The 13531-nt window shown below is 34.9% G+C and overlaps 1 protein-coding gene across 1 annotated transcript in view; it reads left to right on the plus strand.

The window, feature by feature from the left end:
* Window positions 1-2053: 2053 nt before the first annotated feature.
* LOC118263634 (gamma-aminobutyric acid receptor subunit beta) overlaps window positions 2054-13531 on the plus strand; it is a 33470-nt gene continuing 21992 nt past the window's right edge. Inside the window, exon 1 of the mRNA XM_035575737.2 lies at window positions 2054-2257. Coding sequence (XP_035431630.1) covers window positions 2169-2257 — 89 coding nt within the window. The 5' untranslated portion in view covers window positions 2054-2168. The remainder of the gene's footprint in view (window positions 2258-13531) is intronic.

Here is a 13531-nt window from a genome sequence, read left to right on the forward strand (position 1 = left end):
GCTTGCGTTCTTTTTCCGAACAAGTACAATTACCAGAGTCCCCCCCCCCCCCTCATTATCAAATCTCCAAAAGGCCAGCAACACACTTACTTTCCATCAGGTGATCCGTGTGCTCGTTTGACACCGTGCAATAAAAAAGATTACTTACGAAACAATTAAAAATAATACTGTAACAAAGAAATATTATTGCTGTAAAAGAAAAATATGCTGCTGTCAAACTATGAATGTTGGGTCAAAGTAGTTTCGGAAACGTAAGTTTCGAAGATCTTAATATTTTGGTTACATATATATGTCTGGTTTTATTCACATACTCGACGATTTAGTCAGACAGGAACCCGAGACGAAAACGTTTGAGTGTGCGCAAATACCTGTGTATTCTCAGTTACTTCACTTACTCTCGCTATTCAATAGGTCTGCAGTTTCCATACAGGTGGAGTGATGTCAGGCGTACAAAATGGTTTTAGCAGCTTACAAAGGCACGGAGAGATATCACTAAATATACATGCCTGCACTCAATAGACCCACAATTGTAACTTGATATTCTGTTTTGTCCATCTGAAGTACCAAGACTTGGTTCAACACAAATTCCTACATGAAGTACGAATATTAAGAATACTTGACACGTTTGTTTGTAAATACCTTCTGTAAAGACACATTTCAGCATCACCGCATGAAAGATCGTCTGGGAGGGAATAGAATCTATAAATCAATAAAAAAAATTTACACCCAACGCATTATTAGGTACAGTAACTTAATAACTTTAAATAAATTAACTACATGAAAACATTGGTCTAAATCGGCGTAGCAGTAAAAACATCCTCAATTTTGTATTCTACAGATGTGAAATAGTTTTCTATATTTTTAATATACCATTTTAGCGTACTTAACTTAATATCGGTACCAAAACCAGTGCGAACTACATATATAGATGCGACATCAACAAGCGTCGTTATCTTTAACTTATCTTTATACTCAATTCAATACCCTTAATCGCAATAGTCAATAACATGCCTCATCATGTAAACAGCAGGAAACCTAGCTAAAGAAACCTATTTAAGCAAAGCACCAACCGCGTCATTAAAACATCCGTTAAAAAGCCTGCGACACTCATCAAGTGCGGCTAGCCTTAGTAAATGCGCCAATGTAGCTCGTAATTAAAAAGCAACAGAGCCACTGTTGAATACGATGCATGGTACCTACGTAGCATACCAATATTACTTTTACTTCATTTACTTTCCTACAACATTGATATCCAAATAAAGTTCTAATAAATATACATAATATTGTCATGTCTTAAAAATAAATAAAAATATATCAAACTTATCTCCTCCACACATATTTTAAGGTACACGTTTGGTCGTTTTCTAAATTAAAACAGCAATGCTGATCTCAGATTTGACGCTAGTAATGTGTACCCGTGCATGTTTACACTTTAAGACTTTCACTTTCATTAAAAGACTTGTTTTAACTTTGAATTTAAACTTGTCATCGTAAGTAAGTATTGGGACCTCTGTTCCCGCTGTAATACGTGTAATGGGCCACCCCTTACCTAGTCTGCTGCGTCACCAGAGCTGTATGCAAAGGTAAAGCGTCACAATGATTAGCAACAGCGACCGCTGGACCGCCGGACGCTCTAATCACCTTGACGTTAGTCAATACTAATTGCAACTGGAGAATCTTGTACGTTCATGCCATATAGTACTAGTTGAGAAAATTTCAATATAGTTCAAGTCTAGGTCAATGTCATATATTTTATTTTTTTATTTTGATTGTTTACAATGTTAAAATACCGGTAGTATCATTCGAGAAAATAAGTAAATAAAACCAGTGATTCAATATCAATACAGTTTTTTTTGGGATTTGCAAATGAAGAAGTGTAATTGAAAATATCAAGGTGTTAATAAAACATGAGCGGTGGCGTAGTCATATCGGGCCGGCGTCAAGATAGAGCGTTTAGAGCGTTTGTCGCTCAATAAGGCTCCCAGAGAGGATCTGAGCGTATTCGTAGCGAGCGGAAGGAGGCGGCCGGGCCGCGGTCGATAGACGCTGGGGCGCAGGCGCGGGTTCTTGCCGCCGGAGGGGCTACAAGAACACGCCAGTCCGCCGGCAAGCTGATACGCGGCTGCCGGCAGCCAGCGTCCGCAAGGACGCACGCGGACGCGCAAAACATGCATACGTGCCGTCCGCGCGGCGTGCACAGCATCGCGCTTGTGCTGGCTCTCGCAATCGCCTGGTTGCCTCATGCTGACCATGCCGCGTGAGTATCACCACTTCTATCACCAGGTTCTCGTCGTGACCATCGATCTTCTTGCGTGACTACGACGCTCAGCTCGCGCGCACCCCGCACGCACTTGAGAAGCCATAGCGTGCGTGTAAATCTCTCAAAGCCGAGAGTTCACATTGCTCGACGCGCGTCTGATTTGTTTATAACACGGCCTCGATGTTAATCCCTCGCAAATAAGCTAATAAGCAAAAGGGTTGGGGCTCAAGGCTTCTCAAGCTTATTTACTTGCTTATTAAAAAAGTGTGCCTAAAAAAACAACGAGTTCGTCTTCATTTAGTTAAAATTTTTCCTCAGTTAACTGATTCGTAATATTATAATCTCAAAATAAATTTGATCGTGTTTCATTTCGATATACATAATTATTATACTTTAGTAATACTCATACAATTTACCTATTCGTCGAGCGCTCGTTCGGGACTCATGAGAACAATATCGAAGAAATTGAGACCGCCATTAGGCCCACAGAGAACGATTTTTCGTCGCAACGCTGATTTATTTTCTCTTTCATTTATAAAATATTTTATAAATTATCTTGTTGGTGTACGTCGAGTTTCTAACTTTGTTTAAGCATCGTTGTACATCCGATAATTGAAAAATATATCAAACTGTGTATGTAACAGTTAGAAAGAGAAATGTCAGCAGTTGAGACAGCGAGAGGACTGACCTTTGATTTTTGATAAAACATCACATACCGTGTCTAAGTAATTTACAAATGATTATTTTGGGTAATTTACTTAAAATGGATAGAAGTACGCCAAGTTTTTTTATTCAAATTCAAATATAACAACTCATAAATACTGAAGATGGTATTATTCATCACCAGTTTTCAAAAATAGACAGATAATTACAACTACAAATCAGTGTAGCTACTAAAATTTTCTGTTCAGTTTATGAAGGTCAAATAAACATAATTAACGTACTATCTGTTTATTTACATAATAATTATAGTGAACATTATGATACATACCTATATTTGGTATTTGTGTTTGTGGTTATTGATGTACTGACCAACAAATAGGTGGAACGTTCGACATTCCCCTTGACCTTTACCTAAATTAATTGAAATACGTTGTTCGCAATATACTGAATACGTTATATTGCATATCAAACCGCGCAATTATCGCCACGTAATTATTTTCCCGGTATCGATGATGTGCACGTATCGGTTTACTTTTCAGTAGGTAAATAAATAATTACACAGTAACCTTGATGGAAATGTTCGCGTTTAATATTGTACGTTGAAACTTTCGCTCTTATGAGTTAAAAGTGAACGTGAAACTGATTTGTTATAATCTGCTCAAACTTTCATTTCGTATCAGTTTTAATTTTTTCATTAATGAAACGAAAAGTACTCGTCAGGATTTACGATAAATAAGTAACATTCTACCGGAATATCCTCGTGCATTAACATTTATTTTCACTTTTGAATATTGAGTTGTTGAGCTTTCACTCTCTGTGAACGAAAGTAAAAGCATACAGGAATAAAATAGGGCAGAAGCCGAGTTGAAGCATTGCTTCGAAGAAAACTTCTTCAGAGAAATATTTACCTGCTATTTCTACGATTCTAAGTTCAAGTTTATTTTACAGTAAGAGAACCAGTATTGAGCTGAAGATGTCTGGCTTTAAGTACTTGTTTATCAAAAGAAAATGTTTTATTATATTTTTAATGTGTTAGCACTTGAGACACGTCTGATGATACACTTATGTATATAAGTGTTTTGTTTTGATATCTAATGTGATGAATCAATAACTTGTTTTTTTTAGGAATAAACATGTTTCCGTTTAAGTAATTCAGAAACTTTGACAATAAAATATCAGAGGTAATAAATTGAGGACAAGCTACTTTTGTAGCCTACTAAGAAAGAAAGGGTAAACATTGAGCTGGTTGAGCAAAGCGTTGTTTGTTTATAAATTAACGGTTGCTCCTGATTATCGTTACCTAACAACAATACTTTAGTTTACAATACATTTGTCTTGTTTAAGTAGTGTTTGAGATTAAGTAACAAAGTAAAACACCACACCTACGCATAATAATTTTACAACCATGAAATAGCGACAACACATTAAATGTCAGTTCGTGTTTGATAAATAAGCTCGCCATCTCCTTATTAATATTTATATGATTGGAATCTACCGCTTAATTAAATTAATACACGTATTTGAATAATCAATTTCACTGAAAATACGTATCAAACTTAATTTGCCTTCATACGGATATTGGAAGACAAATTCTATAAATAAACGTAAACATCGAAGCTGAACGTTGGACATATTCAATAACGATTGCACCTAAAGTATTGATCGAAACTTTGATGTGTTATGCATACAGTGAATTCGTACTGACCTCTGACTTTTAAACGTAGGTACTCCGCTGTACTTGTAAATGTTTCCACAGTTAAAGAAGACGTTATGTACTGTACTGCATTTCAGCAGTAAATGCTAACTGGTACGAATATGTTCAGGGGATAAAATATTCTTTCTTTAATAAAATAGCGTTAATTATTATTATTACTTTTTGATGATTATTGCTGTTTGGGTCTGAAGTTATTAGTTATATTCATACTCGTAGAAACATTGGTCAATATTGTGGCGGTAAATTTAACATTTGAGGGTTACTTACTGTTTTTTTTTTCTAACTACGAGACACCAATGTAGTATGAGGTCCGGTTTGTACAGTATTTAATGTTCAATGATTGAACATTAGCTAATTTTGTATTGGTGACCTTATGCCCCATTACGGCCCTTTTTGGAAAATACTGATGCACATCCATACTGATCCACATATCCTCATTAGTAACAAAATAGAAAAGTAAACTTTATTATAAAGACTAGCGGCTCGCCTCAAAATAATTATCCAAATTCAGTGCAGTCATGCAGTTATTCAACAGTTATGGGCGCATATATATTTCGGTGTTACATTTTTAATTAGTATATGCACCATCGTCAACTTTTATGCAACATCGTCTACTTTTTGAGACCCATTACTTCTTTAATGGGGCGTTACTATAGGTAATGTTTATGCGATAAAATCAAATTTAAATCCTAATTGCAACGAATCAAAGATCTGACCCTGTAAAAATCTGTCTAGAGCTAAATAACTAGTAAAATGAGCTTATTCAGAATGTTGGAGCGTAAGATCTCCGAACAAAGAAAGATCATTACAAAAGTTACAGCGCTTCGATTACAAACGATGTCTGCGGTCGTCCGCCCGCCACACCGACAACTTTTTCAATGTTGGCATTTGAACTTTTCTGTTTTTCTGTTATATAGAACTAAAACTAGAGAAAACTAGTACCTGCATTATGAATGACCCTTGTTACGGAACCAATTATTTGTATTGAAGTATTAGTTAGAAAGAACACCGCGCCAGTTGAGTGACTAGTCGGAACTTTGTCTGCAACTGATTTATAGTCTTGGGTTATTAATAAGGTATTCTCCGAGTCCTTAAGTATATTTCATTAGGTATATTTGACGCTTTGGTTATTCTCTTTAAATAATTAATATTATTTTTATTATAACAGCTACTAAATATTTCTTATTTTATTCAGTACTAGCTTAAGCCCGCGACTCCGTCCGCGCGGATGTCGGTCTCGCGTGGAAGTTTTATTTCTCCATTTTGAGTAACTCTGACAATGACATCTTATAAATATCTATTGATTGGACCCAAATACGGCGAGGCCCATAATAATTAAGGAGATCCCTCTATTGAGCTACTGATGTTGAGCTCGCGTTATGTAGAATAAAACTGAAAAATAAATATATTTTTCTACGTATTTTTCAAGGATAAAAAGTATCCTATTTTATGCCTAGGATAGTAAGGTATAATTATACCAAGTTTCATCGAAATCGAACCGTTTGTTTTCACGTGATGCCTGAACATACAGACAGACAGACAGACAGACAGACAAAATTTTTTTTAATCACATATTTGCGTTTGGTATCGATCCAGTAACACCCCCTGCTATTTATTTTTTCAATATTTTCAATGTACAGAATTGACCCTTCTACAGATTTATTATATGTATAGATATTTAATATGAGGTCTATTTTTTATAATAGCACATAGCACAATCGTCACTTGAAGTAAAAATGAATAAAAACTCACAACACACACTTACACACAAACACATAGACTAGAAAGTGAAAATACAGGGCAATCACTTTAAATGCAACGTGAACTTACTGAAGGTATCCAATGTTCGTATTAGAGCATTACAAAACGAGCAGCTGTAGTTGTGCACTCGTGTCTGCGTTTTCAATGGCCATTCATAGTGAGCTTTGGAGACGCATTCAAACATATCATCGTGTCACATGCATGCTGAGTAATTACTTAAGTTCGTAGCTAGCCGGAGTCTAGTGTAGTTACTAACTCGGTCTAAATCACGGTCAAGATCAAAATGTGTTTACCAACAAGCTCTTAAGATAATTACGTATCGAACTTGATTAGTAATTGGAGCAAACCAAAACATGTCAAGCGAGTAATCTACGTCCTAGTGTAATTAACTGTTGACATGACGCTCCGAGCTAACGTTGCAGTTTGAACATTGTATAATTATATCATCTAGTACTAACTGAACGATGGTTTTAACGAGAACTATGCACTATGAACTAACGACTTGTCTTTATATAGTTGCCGTTTTTAACTTTGGTTTTTACATACATAAACTCGGATTACTGTTGGTAGGTAGAGAACAAAAAAGCGGATATAAAATTTTGAGCACGTTTTTTAAAATAATTTTGAATATCGTACAAATAATAAATAAAAAATTTTATTTTTTGCTAGGCTTCAACTTCATATAGCATTTCATGGATTTCGTACGTCAAAAGCAATGAATGATTTTTTTAAATAAAATATGCTTTATCCAATTTTCCCTGAGGCAGCGTTCTCGTTTTTTCATTATACATAGCATTCTGTATTCATTCATTCATTCCAATTAGCTCATCGTTCTTTAATTGGCCTATTTTATAGTAAAAGCTATTTGATGAACACAATAAATTGGCCTTTTAAAAAGTGAAAATGTTCTTTTACATTCGTAATCATTGTTTTGACTGCAAAAATATTTAGTGCGATAAAAATACGTGAGGAATTGAAAAACATTTTCATGCTTTTATACAGGGTGTAACAAAATACCCATATACATCAAGAAGCACTGAAGAATACAGGTTTAATAGAATCTCTACACAAAGTTTCAGCCTAAAATTCGTTAAAAAAAAAATGGTACCAAATTCTTGATGTCGTATGATTCTTGATTTTAAAATCATACAAACGTGTCACAACACTACAGGGGTCGAGACATTTCTTCTGTAAATCTGATCGCCTAGTACCTATCTACCTAATTTTGATTCGCGCGGCGACGCGACGGTGCGTGCGTAGGTACATTAGACGCTTTGTTTGCCTAGTACCTGTATGCTAAAACTTGCCTAAACCTTAAAATGGAATAGCTAAAATTTGCCTAAACATTAAAATGAAAAATTTATTTAACTTACATTTTTAAAGATATGGTTCGATGTGACTACCGTGATAGTGAATACACAACACACTTTTGCTTGCTTATAAAACAAATCTCAATCACAATCACAACAATATCAAACACCTTCTGAATGCAACGTTAAATCTTCTCTCTTACAAACACTGTTACAATACCAACGAAAGATAATTCAACTGCACATGAAAGAAATTGATAATATTTTTTCGTAAAACTAAAATTCTAATATTTTTCCGAAATACTGAGATGACTGAAACGTTCATGATGACAATATTATGTCAACCCTGACAACTAGGGCTGGCGATCTGAGATCTTCTTCCCGCGAACCAAAAAGGTTGATACCTATTTTAAATCGGTTCACATTATTATTGAATCGGTAATGTAAATTAGATTAGGAATGATATTTCTATGTATTCCACTGTAAAGAAATGCATTGAATAGTAGCCAATTAAAATACAACATGTGTGTTTTATCTATTAATTTAATCAAATACGTATTTTAGAAATAAACGTCGAATTTGACGATTTTTTTTCTTATTAGCCCTAAAAAGTTAACAACTTAGCCTTAGTTTACAAGTAACTAATGTAGTTACAAATAATATTTGATTTTTACAGTGTCCTTTTAACTATTATGAAATACATCGAACCAAGAACGATAAATCGTATTTTCTTTAAATCGGTTTCTTTCGGAGCGAGTCCCCTATCCTCAATGACAATTCCTATGTACAGAGAGAGAGAGAGACATCGAAAGAGAGTAGCCAACAGACGATGACAACATTTCCATCTCTCTCACATAATACACTCAAGCAACGCGTGCGACTGGGAAACAAGATTTTATCGTATTTAATATGAAATTAGGGATCTGTGAGTGCGCAACCGTTTTCCAATTTATGTAATGACAATTCTCGTTTCTTATGGATTCCTAGTACTTTTGCATGTTAACTAAACTAAGCTGCTGAGTTTTTCGTGAAATTTTGTCTATCTATCTGTAAATTCTGTCGATAATTTAATTAAAATGAAGAACGGAACCCCCTGTGAGTTTATTTGTACTAGGAGACACATAATTTGCTTAGAATTGATGTTTAGGGTTCAAATATTACGATATGAAATCCTTTTTCGTAGCGTCTTCAATTATTGTAATAACAATTCTCGTTTCTTATGGGTTCCTAGTATTTTTACATGTTTTTCTCATTAAGACTAAGCTAATTTGCTGAGTTTTTTTTTAAATTCTGTCAATCTCTCTAAACGCCTCCAAGTAAAAACGTTTATTAAAAAAATATTCAAAAACGGAACCCACTGGGAGTTTTTTGTACTAGGACACACATAACTTGCATAGAATTGATATTTAGGGTTCAGTTGAACACAATATTATGATATGAAACCCTTTTTCGTAACGTCTTCAATGTATGTAATAACAATTCTCGTTTCTTATGGGTTCCTGGTACTTTTGCATGTTTTTCTCATTAAGACTAGTAAGGTAGGTAAGAGTAGGAGGTACCCACAACAGAGAGATAGGAGACAGAGATTGACAGAAGTTCACGAAAAGCTCAACAAGTTAGTTTAGTCTTAATGAGAAAAACATGCAAAGGTAGATTACTTCACTCATTTGTTTGAAACCATCTTATCCAAGTAACACAAAAAAAAATGGTAACTCTTTGTATCACGTAAAGACCAGATATTCTTTTTTTTTATGAAAACCTTTCTTCTTAAAACAATTTTTACGAAGAAAAGAAAATGTTACGAAAAATAAATATCCGGAACCCTTTTTTCATTTATTCGAAGAAATACCAGGAGTAAGGGTTTTGATTTTATTTAAGTACCGGTAAACTATGGCAACTTTACCAGACCCTTGGCAACTTTACCATACTATAGGTATTCGGTACAAACTCATTTATCTAAAAATCTACCCACTAGAAATCTGTTTTGTAATAGTAGTATTTTTTAGACTTTAAAAGGAAATATTTACTATATTTTGCGTAGACGTAAGACTGCTATTATGCCAGTAATGGCCGTTACAGTGTAGTGCGTAAAAATGTGCTAAAAGTTAGTAGTTCCTAAATTGTGCTCACAGAGCCTAAATTATTTGTCACAGGTGAGTGAAATTTTGATCTTGTATGTATAATATAGTTGGGATTACTGTTGTAATGTCAGAAATTGCTTTTTCTTTAATTTATTGATAAATAATCGCTTCGGTAATGTTGACACAGGTTAGGTAAAGTTGCCACGGCCTGCTTTGTGGCAACTTTACCTACAGTTAGGGTTGGCAATAAATGTTTTTTTCCTTGTTTGTGTGTATGTAACCATTTTCGAATACCTAAATTTCCCAGCATAATAGTGAATATCCTGGATGATAAGTTATAATGTATTTAATAATACCTTTTGTTTTAGAGCCAAAATGGCTCACATGAAACAAAACCGCAGAAAACTCGGAGCTAGACAATATAAAAAGTATACCAAAGTAATGTTAAAATTAGCTATGGAGATAGTGAAGTCAAAAAATTAAAAAGTCAAAAGATTAAACATTATTTTGTAGCCTTTTTTTACAATTTTAAACATAAATACTTAAAATTTTAGAACTTAATTTAGTTTAAAAGGGAACAATATTTTTGTCAGATATTTATGCTTTTTTTTTACTTTAGGTTTAAGGTTTATAATTTTTTTTAAATATACATGTCATAAAAAAATTTCTCATTTTTTGACAACCCCGAGCGTAACAAATTATTTGTATGTAAATTACGATGAAACCCGTGGCAACTATACCAACTGTCTGTGTAGCCGTTATCTTTATAGATTTCCTCATATTGTTTGCATTATAATACGAAGAGGTCCTAGATGAAGCCCTCTGTACCTCAACAACTCTTTAATATGCAATACACGATGAATACGGCGCGTAGGTAAAGTTGCCAAAAATTTGGTATCTTTACCCATGTTGTTTTTTCTTTACTACGGCTAAAGTAAGCGTTTGTATATAATGACGATTACAGTAAAGTGAGCCAGATAGACTACAATTTTAAATATATAGTTTTGGTTTCTATGCGTCTTATGGTTAAAAATATATTTCGATTTTTGTTCCAAAATATGGTAAAGTTGCCATGTTTTACGGTACATTGAGTGCACTTGCACTGACACCGATCAGCTGATTTCTTGCAAGTGATGTAATGATTTCATTTCCAAATGTAGGATTTCATGTATCTTATGTATTGGAAAAATTCATAACTTCGTTCCATGCAAACATGAGTTTAAAAAACCCTTCCCGTATAGTTTGTTATGTTATCTAGAAACCGTGCACTTGATGTGTATACCCCTTTTTGTTACACGTTGTTTATATACTATATTGTGCAGAGATCGTGTTAGTTTCTTTATTTCCCCCTTTAAGTCTATTTTTCACAACGAATATAAAAATAAAAATTACGACATCATTACAATTGTATTATCATGTATCTCAGTTTTTATTAACTTTGAGTGCAATTCAAACTACACTTACCTACTTCACAGTAACTTTCAGCTAAGGAAGTTATAATTACAATAGCTTTCCAACTGCTGATTCCCCTTCTGAAATTAAAAACAATTTTTTATTCCCATTGAAAAAGTATCTTATGCTACTGCCTGAAATCTTAGTTAAATTCGAGCTATTAAATTCAATTCTTTCCATTTTATGACACATAAAGTATCTGTGTATATTAAAGAGTAGATAATAAGATTCAATATCTGAAACTCAGCGTTGCGATTGAATGTGAGGTGTCCACAAAAAGGAAGATACAAAATCACTCTATTATGTAATTGTTAAAGTAAATCGTGACACATTTTGAGAGCTGTATTATCATTATAATTATATTTATTAATTGTGCACACAATTTATGATATAATATAATATACATAATTGTGCTACTTTTTGTAATGAACCTACAATATATTTAAATATTCTGTTTGAAAATTACAGTAACGTTTTTAGAACATTTGCCGTAGAAATAATGGGCACGTTGACACCGGTATTAGTTAATGCAGACATTTTTTTATTTCTATCCAGGTTTCGTATTAGAGAAGGAAAGTTTATTACTTTACTCGGAACAGATTTATATGTATAAGAGCTTCGTAATAGGACTTCTGCAAATATTTTTTATTACTCTATTATATATCTTGTATCTATAAATACTAGTGGTCGCCTAGTGGTTGAAATTCAACCATATACGATTTAATTTACAATACCACTTAACATACGTTCAAGGATAATTTTTATTTAACTCAAACTCAAACAAACTCTTTTATTAAACTCTATTCATATGAGACGTCAATATCATCGCAATGTCTATCGATTTTGACGTTTTGTCAAATACGATCAGATACTATGCATGTGTGTGTAATGTTTTATTTATTGATTTAATGTACTTTAAAAGGATTATTTTTGAAAAATATTAGCGTTCTTCACTTTTCCTACACATAAACTATAAGTGTACCAAATTTCATGCTCCTACGTCCGCGCAATTTTCGTAAATAGCGGTCCAAAGTTTTTGCATCACGTATTAATACATAGATATTATGAGAACTTAGTCAAACCAATATTATCTCTACGAATGAAGTTTTTCTGAAACCTTTAAATTAACGTAACAATAAAAAATTTACCTACATCCGAAAAATATTTTTTCCATGAAAGTAAATTTTAAATAAAAGAAATAAAGGCTTGCAAAATGTAACATGAAATGGAAAAAATAAATAAAGCTACACATTGACGCATTTAACCTTTAAAAAAGTTATAGTTATGTAACTACAATTATGTTTATACATGTTCTTAATGCTTAAACACTTGCTATTGGAATGTTGATTACATAAATTGATCTTTTCATGAGTATTTTTAAACAAAACATTTTTCTGGTCTATCATTTCAATTAGGAAGTTTACTTATATCGATTACAAAGATCCGAGGATCTGTCATACGATTATTGTCCAATGGTGGTCACATGCGCCCACTAAGTTAATGTTTTCTTGCACCCGATAAGATCCGCTCTCTAGCCCCGCCCTTCTGATCCGGCAACTGGGACTCGATGTGGTGCTCCACAAGCACAAGTCCGAGGCCAAGTCTTTTCATGGCCGCAGGAATACGCACCTCCGGGCGGGACCCACATAACGGCAGGAGGGGTTGCCATCGGCATCTAGATCTCGTCCGTGACAGTCGATGGAACTTCTTGGAGCAGTTTGGCTCCCAAAATAGAATGGACGGTGCTGCGCTTTAGCGGGTCTTTCCCAACCTCGGTGGTAGAATGCCTCCTGCCTGAACTTGTACGCGGGGATCGTGTGATCCATAACCCTCTACGGTGCTCACGTGTGGGCCCCGAATCTGATACGGCGGTTGCTCACGTCACGAGAGACATGGCCATGGGTGACCCATGGATATCGCACGATCTTCGGGATGGCGGTGAACCTCCTTGGCAAAGGTGCTCGCGCGCGTTTTCAGTTAGCGTACCGACACACGTCTTCGGGTTAACGGCTCTGCGGCTCGAAAAGCAGAGTTAGGGACGGGGTGGTTTTTAGTCAGTAAAACTCTGACATTCCCTCTCGCCTCGCCCAAGATGGGAAAAGTCACAGCATGGTTTCCACACTCAAAAAACAAAAAAAAAAAAATCCCACCTCATCACGTTGAATTTACGCGGGGATCGTGCGGTCCATGGCCCTCTACGGAGCCCCTGTGTGGGCGCCGAACCTGATGCGGCGGCCAGCCCGGGCGCTGCTCACGTCCCAGAGGGTCATGGCCATTCGAGTGATCCGCG

This window comes from Spodoptera frugiperda, chromosome 25 (assembly GCF_023101765.2).
Source record: "Spodoptera frugiperda isolate SF20-4 chromosome 25, AGI-APGP_CSIRO_Sfru_2.0, whole genome shotgun sequence".
NCBI classification, from domain to species: Eukaryota; Metazoa; Arthropoda; class Insecta; order Lepidoptera; family Noctuidae; genus Spodoptera; species Spodoptera frugiperda.